Consider the following 18829-nt stretch of genomic DNA (forward strand, 5'->3'; position numbering starts at 1 on the left):
CAAACTCTCTCTTAGTTTCTGCTGGCGCTCCAGGCTTCTCGTTTTGCCGGAGTGCGCCGCTCTGTGAAAACCGAGCTTCGAGATCGCCTCGAAAGCGATCCGGACAATGAAAACGCGAAATCTGTGCAATATCGCGTGATATATCGGTGATCGAACGATCAAGCTATTGGAAATCTAGCGAATCGACGTCGAATCTTATCGATTTCCGTTAATTCATCCCTACGATAGCTGGAAGAGTACTCGATTGCAATTTGATCGTCGATTATAAAACATTGACATGAAACGACGTTGTTTCTTTCGGTTATCTGCAGATTAATAATGCGATTGTATTGCAAGAGTGTCCGGATCGTAAACGATCGATAAGCCACGCGAACAAACTTTTCATCAGTCAAGTAAACACCATCGTGCAAGTATAAATCGTATGAGCGGTGCGCTCGATTGTCGATCGCTTGAGCGTTTAAAAGTACGCCAAGTCTTTAGAAGGAGAAAGCAGGAGAAGTTGAAGAATTCAGCCAGCTGAAAAAAAGCGCCTTTCTTTGACAATTACGATTTTTTAAATTCGATCTCGTTTCCATTTTTTCCTTCGAGAGTCTCCTTTAAAAGAGTTTCCTTTAGAATCACAGACTATTCGCCGTAAAACGAAATTTGTTTCAAATTAAATCGGCAATTTGGAGAAAGTGGATAAACGCTATGGAACGAAAGTTATGTAAATTCTGAGAGACACTGATATTCGTCGAACAACGAGGGAAATCGTTAAAGAGAAGCATAAAAAAAAAAGCTGTTGCTTCGAGGATCGAGCAAGTCACGGCAACTTGGATCGATCGTCTATATTTTCTGTCTGACTTCAAGCGTTTAACAGTTTCTCCATTGTTTCGCACAATTTTTCGTTGGTCAACGAAGCGGTCAAGAGAATGAAAGAACACTGATCCTTGCGTGTTTGGAAGATTCGCGAACTGTGAACACTTGCTCTCCTTGGATTTTCAAATCGGTACGCGAACGATGGATTTTTGAAAAAAAGATTCGTCCCTCCAGCCGGTCCACCAACGTGAGATGATTAACAAACTCTTGTTAAGTGTTTGGATACTCGGATGCATCAGCCTCTATGGTATGTTTCTTTATATTTTTATTATTTTTCACCGGTGATTCTTCGAATAATTTGTAGACCAAATTTGAATCATTTTCAGTTATAAGTATCATATTTTATTAGTATCATTAGTCGGTTGACTTTTTTTTTCTTTTGATTTGATTTGATTAGCACGTCTGTCACGATGTTGAATGGAAGCTATTAATTAGAAGTTGTCCAATAAACGAGGTAAACACCTAATGTGTTCGGGTGACTTGTATTATTAATCGCAGTGCTTCTTCATTCCCTCAGCGTACACTTTGTGAATTCCGTTCTATTAACCGTTAACGAATCGAGGACAATTATTTAATCATGTAATCGGACGTTGAGGTCATCAACGACGATGCCTCAAATTTTAAGCGTGTTTCCTAACCGGTACCTGTCTACTAACGTGTCTGTTTTCACTTACGTGGTTGGGCGAGGCTCAAGGAACTTTTTCCTCGAGTCTGATTGCACTCGTGAACCGCATCATCGATTTACGTTACCATCGCTAAGTGATTGCAGTGCACAAAGATTATAATATTCGATGCGAGTAACCAATAAATCGCTCTTTTATGTTTTTGTAGCTAAATTTGAGATTATCTTGCTTTGTATTGGAAAAACTCGCAGCTTATAAAAATTACTACGTTTGTAATGTACGGAATTAAAATAGAGGGAATGGTAATGAACGTATACTCTCAGTTCGCGTTCAACGATCGATAGACGACGATCGCTTGAAAATGGTGAACCATGACGGATACGAAAACACGCATATAGGTACGAAAATTTCATGACCAGCTTATTGCAATGAAATTATTCCAGAGTCAGTGAAAGCAACCCTGTCACAGCACTAATATCATTGCACGCATCGCCGAGGTTTCGTGTAAGTTGTCTCGAAAAGTCGAGTCGTCTGGTACACAAAAATTTGAGTAAAAGATATTTAAGCAAAAAATGAACAAGGTAACAGGTACTGTGCATGACTGGTGCGTTAAAATATTCAACGTTGTAACGTACTTTGACGATCGTCAAAAAGGACAAAGTTCGACGAACTTTTTATTTGCTTAGACGGCGTAATCATGTTACATTTGTGTAACATAAAATCGTGGCATGCAGTACGCGTATATACGTAAATTTTTATTGCTCCCATGACCATGAAACTGGATCCAGTTACTTTCCTTGTCCTTAACAGAGAGATCTTAATTCTTGCCATCTCATGATTCATAGGTCAATGTAAAAAGATCTGCAGAAAGTAAAAAATGTGTAATTATTCATTTGATACTTAATACATTTAATAGGAGGAAAATTTCATACCTACGTAAGGCTTCTTCTGTTAATTGTTTTCTTTTATAGTTAATTCGACACGTTTTCACACAGAATCTATTCTATAATCAAAACAATGGAAATGTCCCGAACAAATTTCAGTCTGTAAACGCTTTCTTTTTCGGTAATAACCTACTTTCAGTGCGGTGTGTACAATGGCAGATTTTATCGGCGTACATTTCGGACGCATAGTACGTCCGCGACAATTCATCGAGGTGGATACACACCTCCCTTTTCTATTCTCGATGATTCACATGCGCTATCGTTCCAAATTGTTACTGCGGCTATTGCGCGTCGCGTCTAATTTCCTTGATACAAGTGTCGCGTCATCAGCTTTTGACACGAACCGGGTTTGTCAACCGACTCGTGCCGGATCTAACCATTCTCGATCAGAATGTTATCTGTAGCTTTTCGCGCGTGGAATTTCTCTAGCGAAAGAGGATCGTAGAATCGGTTCATAAACGGGACCTTCGAATTTCGTGACCCAGTCTGCTGTTGCGTCGGCGCGCAACGTTAAAATGATTCGGCAGTAGGTCATCAGGATATTAGGACATCTGTGTGCTTCTAAATTTTATGTCAGAAGCCAGAGAACTAGTTGATACGTGCGTTGCAAATTAGCGTATTACTACGTTCAACGCGTCTCGTCGATTTCAGAGGGTCAATGTGCGTATACATAAAATAATGGACGTTAGAAGCAAACATTGTATTTTATGCGAGGCTCATGCTCGTTCATCGTCATAGAATGCCAATGAAAAGGAGGATCGCTGTGTAAAATTCTCTTACTTTTTAATTTACTGTCAAATGGAAGTGACTGTCAAACGCCTCGCTAATAGAATTCGCTTTGTCAATTAAGTAGAAAGCTACGTGTAGATAACAAGTGGTAGTTAACCACTTGTGACCGCGTAGCCATCGAGGTGCAGAGTAATTCTGAAATACCGTTCCACAACAGGCCAGGGTTAGCAAACTATCTTCCTCTTCCGCTGTTGCACGTCCGGAATATAATTGCACGTCATTCTCCGGCTTTATCCTGTTGGCGATTTCGGTGTCATCGTAGTCAACGGGGCGGAAATACGACGTGTTGCGACGTTAAGAAAAGAAGGAGGAGGATGGAAAGGAATCCTCGGTAGGTTCGATTCCGATTATGTCGCGAAAGGGAACGGAACGTGAGAATTCGATGATGCGAGAATGAATTCGCGCGCGACCGGCCAATCGACGTCTATCGCGTAATTTATTTCTCGTCAAGGCTTCAGCCTAGACTTCTCTCGAGATCAATGACGCTCCCATTAGCCATTACACAACAAGATCAAAATCAGTTAGTTACGCGATCAAATCGTTGCGATTGAAGTAAAAAGTAAACGTTCGCTGGAAATAATTTTGTCTCATAGTCGTGATAAATTTGAGAAAGTTAATTTCTTTCTATGGCGTAATATTTCTCAAGGTAATATTATATTCAGGATTATTCCCAAGATCATTTTGCGATCGTACACCGTGAAACGTTAACACGGTCCGTGGTCTGTTCAGATTCGTCGTTCCCTTTGAAAGGACAGAAATTTTCTAAATTTACGAAATATTATTATCCTTTCCTACTAAATACTACCTGCAATTTTTTTCTTCTTAACGCGATAATGGGTCATAATAATGTTCGCGACTGTTTCGTGTTGCGTGACTATAAACGGAACAGCTGATCGTTGATCGAGTTCTGACAGGAAAACGAAGGAAGGAAGTTAGCACCGAGCAACACGCGTCAACGATTGTGTGATATAATCCATTGCCTTAAATACCTCAAATATTTCCGTTAATTAATTTCTTTTCATGCATACTACCTTTTAACGTCACACGTTACGAAAAACCAATCAACCGTGGACATATGGTTCCATAGCAATCGCTATCTCGTTACAGCGATGGAATATAGATATTTCTATGTCAATAAACTCGGACAACTTCTTCTCGGCTCGCCCACGAGAAGCAAAGGTAATCGGTGCAACGATTGAAACGTTTCCCAATCTCTTTTGGATCCGGGTTAACATACTTTTGCACGAGGAAGGGAACCAAGATATACAGTGGACGTAAAATCTTTACGAGTGTTTCGATGCGCGTAGGAAGAGACCGAGTACTTCTGTGTCGAAGTTGGCAGATACTTTCTCCGCCAAACGATGTCCGTTTCCTTTTTCCGCTCTCCTCGTGAATCCTCTTGGCGATCGGCCGATATCCCACGAGGCGGACGATTGGTCATTTATACCGAGAACTAATATCTTGATAATAGCTTCGAGATTCCTTTTAGGAAGCATTTTAAAACGACCGATTAGATCGTTTAAGGATACTCGTACAAATCAACGGCTAAAGATACGATCTTTTTAAAAATAATACTTTCACTAATCGCGAGCCTACTTTTGTGCAAATATCTCAGACATTTTAGACACCGCATCGAAGACAAACATTACTTCAGCAGATGTCGACAAGACGCTTAAGCGTTATACAAAGAGAGAAGTCATTCTTGAAAGCGTAATACTTAAACCGCACCCTCTTCCAATTATCGTATACGACATCGCTTGAAAATTTAATTTTCACATATTCCATTACCGTTCACCGCCTCCGCCAACTTTCTCTGTACTTATTACTATTTCATTTTTCACCGTTGATCATTGAACGCGCACGTATGTCGATCAAACGTGTCTATATTTTGCGTTTAAAGAAGCAAATATCCAACGACTTTCTTCTATCCATTAAAAGATCTATCGACTTTCAGACGTTGCAACTTTCCAATGATTTTAATGTCCCAAAACGTGCACTCGGATTTCCGAAATAGGAAACGAAAAACGCGACGAACATTCGAAGCAAAGCGAACGCTCATCGTTGCAGATTGCGAAAGAACGAGCTATTGTCCACTTCCCGCTCTTATTCTCTTTCTCTTTAACCGGCAGCCTTCCGGTTAGAAATTTATCGGTGCTTAGTCTGACCAGTGAGAGCTGTTCACGATCTTCCGACTTCTCGTGGCGATCGTTCCAATTTATGGACGCATTTGGCTACAAACGCTTCCTATTTTCTTTCATATATGTTTACACGTAATATGAAGTACGCGACCATTAACTTTCGGTTTAATTCTTTTTATTTCGCAAATTTCTGTATTACGTTACATCGTGATATCGTATTTCCAGAAATACCTTATGGACAATCTTAGTCCTTGTACCTTTTTCGTCCTTTCTCTGCACAGTTGCGTCTGATCATTGCGGAGATAGAGTACCGCGCGAGGAGTTCGCGCATATCGCGCTAACTAATTCACCGATCTGATTACCGTTGGGAGGCAACAACGCTCGGAGACCTTGAGAGTAGATTTATTGTATCTTTGTGAACGGTGAAACGAGAAAGGCGTAGTCGTAAGGATCGGTAACTTTCATCGACTACTATCGTCACGTGATGCGGCCACTTTCCGCGTGGATCCTTTCAGATGCAAAAGCGGTCCGCTCGCGGGAGGCTCGTTGCTCGGAGTAAAAAATACTCGCATCTCCCTATCTCCGAACATAACTAACTGTGAAAGGCTCTCCGCTTGATTCCTCGTGTTGTTCTTTTATGACCTGACTATTACGAGGTTGACTGATAGAGGAACGAGTGGATAGATTTGTAATAGGAAAATATATCGAAGTAAATAAAGGTACAGGTGTAAGTATAATGTATGTTGATCCAGATCCTTACTCCGATAGTGTTACGATGCGATAGACGCGATAGGGAGAAAAAAAAGGATTAACGAAAAAGTTAATCTCGCAGCTTTAGCCGAAGACAACAAGAAACAGCAATAGAAATCTACTTATAGCTCTTTTGTTTCTAGACCTTGTAAACCAAAACATAATATATATTCAAGGACGCAATAATACGGACCTTTCCTTATTTAGGATTGTTTGTTTCACTAAATTCTATTCTCTTCGTAACAGCGGTCTCCGGGTCGCGGCTGTACAAAAGTAAAGATGTAGGCTTTTTCTTGAAGTAATTACTTCAACGTGACCCATTAGCATGACACGCGACGTATTTTTAATTCAACCCGAACTTTTCCTCTTTCGTAGCCTTCTTTTCGCTTTCAAGCTCCTCGCGTTTCCGTTCCAAAACGATCAGTCGCTTTTCTTCCAATCTTACCGACGGATTTCCATATCTCCTGCTCTTCGGGAAGAAAATCCGACTCGGCTTTCTTTTTTTCCATGAGTCACTCGTGTCGTTCGATAATAATATGTGATATAGCGTGTACAGCGGAATTCCTTTAAGATCGAAGGCACAGTTTCGTAACGGGTTTCCTCGACGAATGCCAGAGGCCAGACCATGAATTCAGTTTTAAGGTCAGCAGGATAGGGACACAGCGGAGTATCGGTGCCAAGTAGAAGAATACGGTATAACGGTTCCACACTCGACATTTTCCACCTAAAAGACCTGGTCAAGATTCAAATATAAATCTAACATATGTAAGTACGTTCGTGTCCGAATTTGGGTCGTGAAAAGTGAATTGAGAAGACTGGTGCATGACGAATAGACAGCTCGCGAACGGAACACTGATCCGCGGATAAGAGAACGCCGATTATGCGATCGGAGTTCGATGACCTCGACTCGCTGGATACCGTGTTACTAAGTTCTTTAAACCTTATGTAGGTAACTAAAGTGCTACGGATATACAACGAGCGTGCGAGTAAGAATTAAGTTTCGATGTTTAAAACTTTTGCCGATTTCCGAATCCATTAGAAAATAAGACAGATTTGTCGAAGAAGACATAGAAATAAGAAAGTTCCTGGGTACTCGATCGTACACGCTAGGATGCAAATCGATCCATCGCATCGCCTACATCCACCGCGACTCATCGTTACGTGATTCGAAGAACAAACACGGTCGCGTAAAGGACAAACAGCGAGTATCTAACGCGCTACTAGAAATTATCCCTTCTTATTGTGAGAACCAGCTCGCTATCAGATCACCGCTGTGTCCCACATAGAGCTAGTTTCGTGTTCTTCGCGCAAGGAATTGTTCCTTTATTGCGCCATTGTTCTACGATGGGATTGTTCGGTCTAGAAATTCGTCGATAGCGATTACGAGGGATCGCGTGTTTCGCTTTTGTCAGTCGTTTCCTCTGTATCCACTTTTGTTCGAGAGCAAAATAAATTGCGACGTGCATGCGGAATGCGCGAATAGCTTTTCAAAATGAGGAGGTCGCGATCAAGAGTCCAGGATCTATTCGTTCGCGCGATAATCAAATTTAAAATTACTCTACTAGATTTTCTGAATAGAACGAGGAACATCATCTTAAAAGCATGGGAATCTGGAACAAGTGAAAATAAATGTAATAGATGTCTAGCAATAAAAATTCATCTGTATCAAATGAGAATAATATAGAGAAAGTTATTAACGCGTGTAAATTAACAAAGATTATGGATAGAGTATAACAGTTTCTATGTATATACTAAAGGCGAAGCGTTGAATAGAGTAACGAATCGTTTGAATATTACATTAACAGTGTGTTAGAACATCGTTGAAATTACATCAGCTGTTTTTATTTGAGAAACAGGTGATAAGTTATCGTCGTTGCACTAATAGAGGTGACGTATCCGAAGGAATCCCGTTGCAGAGAGCGTTTAAAAGTATCTCTGTACCGTTAAATCTCTGTACTGATGCCATCTTTGTGTCGCGTATGTACCTAGATATCCAATGCACAATCTCTTCTAACATCTATTTAGAATTACAAAGGACACGTTGGAAGATTTAATCGTTATTCGCAACGAGTATTGTCACTCGACCATAATCATAAGTTGGACATCTCGCTTGAAATCAACGTTGCGCTCACTTGACGCTCTCGTTGGCTGAAAAGCAATGGTAGTTTCCAGACTAAGTGATCATCGGGCTTGAATTATTAATTCAAACGTCTCGATTGCGACATCATCGACGTGTATAATATACGCGATCGAATTATAAATGCACTCGAAGGTGGTTTCGTTACGGTTATCGAAGGTGAAGCAATATTCCAAAGCGATTTCGAAAGTTTCGCTCGTGTCATTCGAGGAATCGTCTACGCTGAAACGATCGCGTACGCGATTGGCTTCCATCTTACTCCTCTAGTTAACGCTTTCATTAATCTTATCGATCGTATTCACGATGAAGAAACCCTATAGATTCTTTCCATCGATCGAAAGTGGTATACCACTTAGTCGTTCTCTGATCGCGTGGCAACGACTCGATCGTGATATTCGCGTTTTATAACAAGCTGTTACAAAGGTTTTCCAGTAGCTCTAAAAAGAGAGAAAATTTTTATATCGTAATCGAACGTTCGCGAATTAACCATGATATAAGGCAATTTTGCCTCGACCCAACGAAAGAACGAAATCTGGTTCGATATTTGTCCGACCGACGTATATTGCAGTTATTTCGTAACCGATATAGAATTTTTCCTGGAATTACGTAAACTTGTCGATCTATTAGCGATACGAAAAAGTAGAATGGGGGCTCGACACGTCATAGCTATGTTTTCCCTGGTGTTTTCCATTTCGTTAAATGATCGGCTATCTGTGTTTAATTATTCACGCAGTCTGGTTGTCTCGCAGGATACACGCTCGTCGAGCGATCTAACGACTCTGCCAGGTGTATAATTGATGGATTTCGCCTGCGCTATCAAGACATCGCGTCCGTTTTTAGATCGAATCTCCGTTAACACCGGCAATTACGTTTGTCTATGTTTCTCCCTAGCTGTACAAAATACGCGATTATGCCGTTCAAACGAACAATCCGAATGTCGTTCTGGAATTTATCAGTACACGAATAGATGCATCAAGGAAATTCGAGGAATCGAAGAATTACCGGGTATGCGGTTCCGTTCGGCACCGTTTGGCTTCGTTTTCGATTCGTCGGTCGAGTGGCACGTACTAATTGTCAATGTTGACGATGCGTAAAACGGTCGGACTCGATCGTCTGTGCGAGTCGTTCCTACAGAAACCTTGACACAGCCTCCTCGACTAGATTCGAACAGACGGACGCTTAGCCAGTCCTCTTTCGTACGAAGGTGCACGTGTATCGCAGTAGGCGCATAAAGTACGCGTCCAAGAGCAAAATATAGGAAGATACTCGTACGACACGGTACATTTATTTTATGTTATTCTGTAATTACGGAAGAGAGGCCGATTTGTACGCTTGTCGGATAATCGCACCACTTTTGTCGTCCGTAACAGAATCAAAGCGATCTTGGACAATTTTTTACGCGTACGATACAAATCTTTGCATTCTAATCTTTGGTTAAAAATCGACGACAGACGACGGAGAACCGTGATAATTCGTTGCTACGGGGCAGGCTACGCAAAACCGTATTACCGTAATTATGTCGCACGGAAATCGCCGTATAAACGTACGTTGGCGTGGAAGCGCTGTTGGCCTGCGATTTTTCCGCGGCGAATCGTCGTTGGAAAGTCACCCGCCGGCTTTTAAACGAGGCGACGAGGTGCTCGGATCGGTCGCGCGAGTCACACACGGTCAGTCCTGATTTCAACTCTGCTGATTTCCCTTTTCCATGCCTCTCCCTGACTCGAGACCATGCTCCTTTTGCCAGACGCTCGTTCGACGAACAAAAACTCCAGCAACTCGAACCGCTCTCCGATCTAGCTGACCATTAACGGCCTATTCCTCGGGCTCCTGGCTTTCTTTTTCCGAATTTCTCCCCGGCTAGACTCGTCCGGTCGGTTCATCCACCGCCACTGCGATCGTGGTTGCCTATTCGCGGGCGAATACACCGCCTCCGCTCGTATTCTGTTCCGATCTCTGGCGAGATAATCCACCGTTCGAACAAAAAGAGTTTCTCTTTCTTATCTCGACTGACCTCGCCGCCTCTGCGCGTCGATACGAGCAACTTTCTTCGTCCGATTTTCTTTCCGCGTTTTACTTTTAGCCGCCTCTGTCTCGTTCCACGCACCGCTATCTTTTTATTACTTTTATCCAGACGTTCCAATTATCGAGCAGTCGTTCGTTATTCGCTTCTTAAGATCGGAACCGTTGCTCGAGAACTTGTTCCTCCAGACGCTTATTCTTTCAGATATCGCGATCCCTCTGCCTTTCAGTTTTTTCACGTCGGCTCACGGATCTAGGTCGTAAGTTCAGGAGACGGTCGCAATCCTGATCCGCGACTCCTCGACCCGCAATCCTTGAGCGACGGGTGCCTCGGATTTTCCACCGTCTCAAGTTCCTCGATGTAGCGTATTTCCCAAGATCGCTTTAACGCTTGTGGCGTGGGCGATCAAAATTCTACGACCCAAACGGCGTACAAGTAAGTCTGGTGCCTCGATGCTTCAAACTTTTGCACAAATTTCCACGTAGAAATATCTGAAAGAGAAATCCGAGGCATTTTTTGAAAAAAGTTACTAAGAGAAATTTAGAAATTCACATCCGGTATTGATATCCGATTACTCGAAACGAAGGTTGAGGTCATCCGGATTTTATGCGCGAACACCGACCTGCAAATCGCTGGATCGCCGTGTTACAGCGATAGCAGCGCATAACGTAGAATTTTCAATATAAACGATAATTGGAAATATCGCAACGAGTATCTCCGCGATATCTCGAAAGGATTCGAAGACTCGCAGTTGCTGCGAGTCTAATTACACTTTCCGTGCTGGACACGTGAGTTCTTCGGCATCGATCTGCCGGCCGATAAATCAGCCGCAATTTTCTAATGCTCGCGGGCCGACAGGTTGCTAGATCGACTTATCGATCGCTTAGACTTTCCCTTCTCACGAATATCGCGTCGGAGGCTGCGGCCAGTGGACGGGTTTTGTTCGACGGGTGTCTTCGAGGCAGCTCGTTAGCGTTTCGATCGTCGAGTTTCTCGCGTTCGCAAAACCTCGGCCTATCGTTGGCCGGCAGCAGCGTCTAAGAGATGGAAGCAGACTTGGTTTACTTGCCGAGTTACATCGATGTCTTCCCGTGTGGCGTCAAGCTTGAAGAAAAAAAATTGCGTTCCAGGAGATTGTTATTCAGGCGTTATGCTAATAATACCAGTGCAACGAGCCAAGGAAACCGTTACGAAGTTTCGCGCGAATCTATCAATCTGACCTGCGATGCGTGTAGTTCGGATCCCGAATCTTCGATTCGTTCCGAACAATTTGGTGTACCGATCGGTCCAGCGACTTTGTTGTCCGATCGAGCGTCGGCAGCCGTTCTCGTCCGACGATCTGATCCGGGTGCGTCGGTGGTCGAGTTTATCGACTCTTTACATTCCCAGATGCGCAAAATAAAAGACGCTCTCCTGCTCTATACGCGTTAGAAGAGTTGCCAACCGTTGGAACGGGTCTCGTTGGACGAAGGTTAAACGGTTTAGCGGCAAATGAAACGCGTGACGAGAGCGAGCGGTATAATCGCGGAGTATTCTGAAAAAAATGTATTTATTTTTTCGGGAAGTTTCCATCAGAGTATGCAAACTTGCATAGAGCAGAAAAATATACGCGACTGAAAAGATAATATTACGGCGATGCACGGTGTATCAATTTTTTTATACGGGAAGCTCGACGGGATAAACGAATAAGATCGAATAATAAAACCAAAATAGATTTATGGTAAACACATACTTGCTAGTAGGAAGGAAGTCAAATTTCCGACGCAAATTACTCGATTCACCATCTTGTCTTACGAGCAGTTCTGTTCGTAGAAAACTCTGCGATTCTTAACAGTTCGCTGTTCGATCGAAGGGAAAGAGAGAGAATCGGTACTCGGACTGTGAAATGGGCACAAGGCGTTTCAGTCGTATTTATTTCATCGTTTCTGCAGGAGACCCGACGGTTGCGCAAGAGTGGCCGACGCCTCTCGACGAATCCGCGGACGAGAAGAACGATGCCGAAATTTTTCGAGCGGTCGTCGAATCCATGCGACAGTGGACGTTGCACAAGCAATTGCATCATAGGACCAAGAGAGAAGTCTCGAAGGTTTGCTACGAAGATGTCGGCTGTTTCGAAGACACAGGACCGTTCAGCTACCTGGAGATGCTGCCGTCGCCACCTAAGGACGTTGGCACTAGGTATTGGAACATAAACTACCACGCGAAATGATTCGCGATGATACGGAGCAGACCGTGATTTTCTATCTATATGTCTCGTCGTAAACGTATCCAAATTTTTACGTTTCTTACGAATCTTTCGGTAAACGCAGCGATGCAGCTTTGCAATGCGCGATCGCACTCCTTCTCACGACCAAACCATGTTTTCTTTCCGATGATCACCGCTATTTCGTGCAGCGTCGAGATAACACGAAGATAAAAATGATATCTGGCTTGTGACCTAGCTCGGCGAAAGCACACCTGTAGTTTCGTTACACGTTTCATAAGTAAGGCGATGCGTTGTAAGAAGCACGCCTAGTTGCATTTACGAATAAGTGCAATCGCGCATGGGTGGATATATGAACCACTGGGAAAAACAAATTGATCAACTCCGTGTTTTACAAGTTCCTGGATCTTTTGTAATTCTATCGGCGATTAATCAGAACGAGCACTCGACGAAATACGAAACTGGTGTTTTAATTACTTCTTTCGTTATGTCGCAGATTTCTAGTGTACGGCAGCAGAAAGGCAAGATCGATTCCGATGGAAGTTCCCGCCGATGACATAAACGATAACGCACACCGTGCCATAGATCCCGATCTACCCACCAAAGTGATCGTACATGGATTCGGATCCAGCTGCGATCACGTCTGGGTTTATGAAATGAGATCCGCGCTAATGACTGTGCACGAATGTAATATAGGTTCGTAGTAATTCTTTCTAGTTCCGTGACTACGTACGATAGACCGTAAATACTTATGCAGATTCGTATTTCTGTAAACACGATCGACGACACGTAAACCTAAGCGATTATTTGCTTCATTTACTAAATATTATTATCGAGAGATAGTACTGTAAAGTACGCGTACATTTTGCATACATCCACGGTCCATTCGTGACGATAGATCTCGTACAAAACTTTACACGGAACAACCGTTTGGTATAAAAACGAGGAGTCGATCACACGGCAAATGCTTATTCACGGTTGGTATCGGAAAATTTCATTGCCCTCTTACCACCTGGCCATACGATCAACGTAAATTTCTCTTTTCACTTTAACGAGCTTCGTCTTCAAGCCGAGCATGTCTTTTCAGTATGCGTCGACTGGGGACCAGGAAGCGCAGTTCCCAACTACGTAAGGGCGGCTGCCAACACTCGTCTGGTCGGCCGACAATTAGCCAAGCTAGTGCGAAGTTTGAACGTGCCTTTGGAGAAGGTTCATTTGATCGGTTTCAGCCTGGGTGCTCACGTGGCTGGATTTGCCGGCGCTGAGCTGGGAAACGTCTCCAGAATCACAGGTACGGCGGAGCCTATTATGCAACACTTTTCTCCGTACGCAGCTGTTTGTCATTTATTCGTGTTAACGATTGCCTCGTTATCTGCTCTGTATTTGGCCAACGTGATGCAGTTATCGCGCCCAAGTCGAGCAACGCGTTACGGATAGCTGTAGTGTCGATGTCCTTCTCGATGTAAAAGGAGATGCAAGCCGTTAAAGTCCGGTCCGATTAAGCGTAAAGGGCAACTACGATTATTCGTCAATCGTTGAATCGATTAAACTTTTTCTTCGACTTCTCTCGCAGCTGTCCTTCGGTAAATGCTTCGCTTTAAGAAATCATCGAGTGCGCTCGCTACGCTTTAATAAGCTAATTGACGTGATCGTCGAAGCATAAATGTATTCGTATACGTGTTTATGAATTCGTTGCCCCTCTCGGTGTGATTTATTCAAATGAAAAAGGCCACGAAGGATCGATAGGCGAACGCGGCGAACGAGCATCGAGACAGGCTTGGAAAAATGGCAAGAGGTTGAGCAACCCTCCGATCCATATCTTGATCGCGCGACCGTTCACCAGAAACTGTGACGAGGTCTTTTGCAAAAGCGTTCCAAGTAAATGTGTCGCGGTTGCCATTCGGATATTTTCATCTTTCTCTACTTTATCAACGATTTTCCATTAACTGCGCTTTCCTCCAGCCGGTTAGATTTCGTTTATACTCGTTTGAACATCGAACTTTCCATCTTTTATCTTAATTAACGGCAACAGCGATATAGTACGAACGAATCTCTGTCGGAGCGATATTCTTGGACCAGGAGGACGTTGTCTAAGAATCTGCGTAATTCACAGGATTAGATCCTGCAGGACCACTGTTCGAGTCTCAGGATCCTAGAGCCCGACTCGACAAAACAGACGCCAACTTCGTCGACGTGATTCACAGTAACGGAGAACAACTGTTGCTCGGTGGTTTGGGATCCTGGCAGCCTATGGGCGACGTCGATTTCTATCCCAATGGGGGCAGAATGCAGACAGGCTGCTCGAATCTGTTCCTCGGTGCCGTATCGGATATCATCTGGTGTAAGTGTCTCTTCTATTATACACTGCTATAAGTATTGCAACGTTTGGTGATATTTAGCGCATATTCGATGCTTCTCGTCGCTTTTATTGTAATTTCTGAATAAACGCAACAAGCAGGTATCCGAATACCTTTGAACAAACTGAGAATATTCGTGCGAATTCACGCTCTTACGAAAATAGTAAAAAAGGATGGAATCTGGATAGAAAATTGTTTCATCTAATCTGAATGTTACGAGTACACCTTTTATATTTTATTTTTGCATATCACGTGCATCGTATGCGTTTTTCACATTCTAAAACCTCGTCTCATTCATCCCGCTCGCTATGACGCATCGCGTATAAACCTATACACATACGGTATAGTACCTCACTTTGTACAATTCATGCGCACGTTGCAATAAGTGCCGCACGTAATGCACTTGACTTACTTAATGCACTCTATGTATTTTATAACCCGATGTACTTGACGCACTTATGACAAGGTTACGATATCGTCGAGCTTATTCGGAACAAAAGGATAATATAGAGTAAAGGCCGGTAAAATCTTTGAAACTTTCACGGGTTAACGATACTTAACGATACCCGTTGCCCATTCCTTCGTATAACAATTTGTTCTCATTACGAGTTATTGGCAAAATCTAACGTAAGAGGCACGATAAATCAGAGATTAGAAAGCGGGATCTTTTTCACGAGCGTTGATCGCCGTCGTTCGGGATAGCGTTACCTTCTCCGCAACGCGGATCGAATTCTTTGTCCTAAAGAAAGCGGGTCACGCTGGCCCCGTGAAACGTCGCCTAAAGATACTTTGAATATTCGAAAAAGTCCTGGCCATACTCGATCGGTTCATCGGAAATTTTCACGTTGCAGCAAGCGCTGTCGAGGGTAGATCCCTGTGTAACCATCGAAGGGCCTACAAGCTGTTCACCGACTCTGTAAGCCCAAAGTGCCGATTTCCAGCGTTTCCATGCGACAATGGATACGACGGTCTTCTTCGTGGCGAGTGTTTTCCTTGCGGTGCGAACAGCATGGGCGGACCTTGCGGCGACATGGGTTACTACAGCGATGAATCACCGGCCAGAGGACAACTTTACCTGGTAACGAGAGACGAAGAACCTTTCTGTGCTCACCAGTACCAGGTGAAAGTGTATAATAGTCGCAGCGAAAGACCCACTAGGAGTTACGGGAAACTGCAGGTAACTCTGGTTGGAGAAGGATCTTTTAACGATACGTTTGCGATGACGCGGAAGGACGAGGAGCTTCTGGTTGGTTCGATTCTTCAGAAAATTGTTGTACCGCACCCTGCGATTTCGAATTTGGAAGCTATCGAGGTAATCAAATAGATTGACATAAGTATTATTCCCCGTTTATAAGTATTAGGACACTTTTGTCGCTTTTGCGTAGAATCTGACTAGATCGTTAAGGAAGGAATCGATCAGTTAGAATTTGAAAATATAATAAATGGAATATCCAATATAAATGTCATCGTAATACCAAGAATACAAACTTTAATAATCTTCCAACGATTTGTCAAATTCATCCTGTTTTTCTCTAACTGTCCCGATACTTGCGAACAGAGATGTACATGCATATAAAGGTCCAATAAAAAACCTTATTTATTCTGTTGCAAATATTACAGATCAAGTACACGGCGTACAGCGGCTGGATCTCTTCGGGTTTGGTGTCCTGGAGCATCGACAAAGTAGCCATTATCGACAGCTTTGGAAATACTCTCTCCGTCTGCAAAAAGAGTCTGAGCTTAGAATCTGGGAAACCCGTTCTACTTCCTCTCTTCGCAGGCGAATGCAACGTTCCTGTGGAATCGGATAACTCAACGTCCCCAGCATTAGAACGTCTGCTGCAAGAGAAACCAGGTGGTATCGGGCCATTTACCAAAGAACAGAATTACGAGGCGAAAGATAATATCCCGATAGAAACGTTCTCGAACGAGAGAATCGCGTCGTTGTCCTCGTCGAAAGGTTTGGGTCCGTTTACCAAGGAGCGAAATGTGCGCATAATCGAGAGGAAAGAAAGTTTTAAGACGAACAACTTCGAGGAAACGGGCAGCAATCGTGGCAGTAGCTCAAACCCTTGGAATATCGTCGACATATCCAGCGATGGAGATTCGAATTCTTTGGAAAATTCCGAGACCGAGAAAGGCAGAGGTTTCTCTGGTTCCAATTTGTTCGCTAAAAGTCCTTCTCCAGATCCTTCCGTGGAACCAACAACCGAGTTCCTTCCAGAAATACGGGAGCCTGTACTGCAAATCGATAAGAAGGAAACAGGAAGGTCTTTGAAGTTTCCAGAAATCACAGAGCCGATCTTGAGGCCACGCTCGGCGAGACAGAACACCAGAAATGAGATTCACAGTCGCGAAAAGCAGAAAGAAGAGATACAGGAGACGTCTTCCTCGACGTCTAGAGCTTTTACAGTACAATTCTTGCCAGAAAGGTTGGCTGGGATCCTGGCGCAAGCCGAAAGGTACGCTAGGCAAACCCTTCTTCCTCTGATTTCGCAGTACACGCCCAGTTTCGTAACTGGATCGCGATACGAGGAGCCTAAATATTTTCCACCCTTGGGGGAGATCGCTTCGGAGGATCAAGGGTCCAATGAACCGGAGTTGACTACGAGTAACTACCAACAGGACCTTGAACGACAGAACCGAGATGATCGAATTGTTAACACCGAGTCTGCTTTAAGAGAGGGAAGAACGATGAATTCTTCTAACGCTACGTCGATGGAAGCACCTGCGATCATCGAGGCAAATTATCAGCAAAAAGAGATAAACTCAACGAGAACCGATGAAAGCAACGAATGGATACCTATCGAACATTCTACCGTTTTAAACGCCTTATCTAGACAAGACTTCAACGTGTCCAGGTCTCTGAATTGGGAACACGAAAGGTACAATTGGTCCACGCAAACGTCAGAGAGTAGTACGTCAAAAGTGGACGATTGGGTACCTATTACGATTAAAAGCGAAATCGAAATTCCCGAGGCTCCGAATAACGTCTCTAACGAGATTAGCTCGTCTCGCGTGGCCGCTGACAAGCGGAACGAGGCTGTTCAAGCGGAAGCTGCGACGATAAAGGACTCTGGAAATAATTCAGACGAGGCTGTTGCCTCTGGGCAAGACGAGAGAAAGTATATTCCTCTGATCGATCCGAACGCGAAGGAATTATCGTCGACGAGCGTGAATGATATCTTGGACGTTGGTCCGAGCTCTTCGAGTACGAGCTCTACGTACTCGCCGCACTCTCACATTCAGAAAATCCCCAGACCGATAGAAACGAGAAGTAGCAAACCTAGTTTGACGAGGAGGAGCATGATCTTCCCTTACGCGTACGAGAAGAAGAAGGATCCTAGGACCAGGTACATACCTTTGATACCAGAGGAAGACTTTGGAAGGCCATACTTTTCGGTCGATAGAGAACGCTGAAGAAATTAAGCGGCGAAAATTGTTTGGAACAAGATTTATGGAATCATCGTTCGCGATATGTTTCCACTCTTACAAATGTCCAATTTCTTATTGGCTTTCCCTATTGTTTTGTGTAGTTGTTGATGATCGGTTGTTAACGTTTTCGTGGAATTTGTGTTTCGAGTTACCGATACTATGGAACGTGATAACATCGGTCAGTAAAAATCGATGGCTTTATAAAGCACGCTTTAAAGATTGTTTTTGGTAAAAATTGGAGCCTTAACTTTATTTTTGTATATAGGAATTTTTTTACAATATATATAATATAATATATATATATATATAGCTTCGCTGAAATCTGTTCTTTTTTTCACATCGTTACCGTTAACTAATTCTTAGTTATTAGAATTATTATCATCGTCATCTGTGTTTCCCCTATCTATTTTATTTATGTCGAACGGACGATCATAAGAGCGAAAAATCCCACTTTGTATATGATGACCCAATCTTAGAAATCGCAAAACGAATCGCTGAAATAGTATCGTATTTCTTACTTCTTTTTCTCTCTCCCTCTCTCTCTCTCTCTCTCTCTCTCTCTCTCTTTCGTAATA

The 18829-nt window shown here is 43.2% G+C and overlaps 1 protein-coding gene across 1 annotated transcript; it reads left to right on the plus strand.

The window, feature by feature from the left end:
- Positions 1 to 18563, plus strand: LOC138189014 (uncharacterized). The gene is made up of 7 exons (XM_069131166.1): positions 1 to 1105; positions 12191 to 12437; positions 12959 to 13158; positions 13550 to 13753; positions 14576 to 14803; positions 15671 to 16131; positions 16440 to 18563. The coding sequence occupies exons 1-7, from the start codon at positions 1051 to 1053 to the stop codon at positions 18237 to 18239; spliced, it is 3195 nt and encodes a 1064-aa protein (XP_068987267.1). The 5' UTR covers positions 1 to 1050; the 3' UTR covers positions 18240 to 18563.
- Positions 18564 to 18829: the final 266 nt, after the last annotated feature.

Source organism: Bombus flavifrons, chromosome 18 (assembly GCF_040668555.2).
Source record: "Bombus flavifrons isolate JBK064 chromosome 18, iyBomFlav1_principal, whole genome shotgun sequence".
Classification (NCBI taxonomy): domain Eukaryota; kingdom Metazoa; phylum Arthropoda; class Insecta; order Hymenoptera; family Apidae; genus Bombus; species Bombus flavifrons.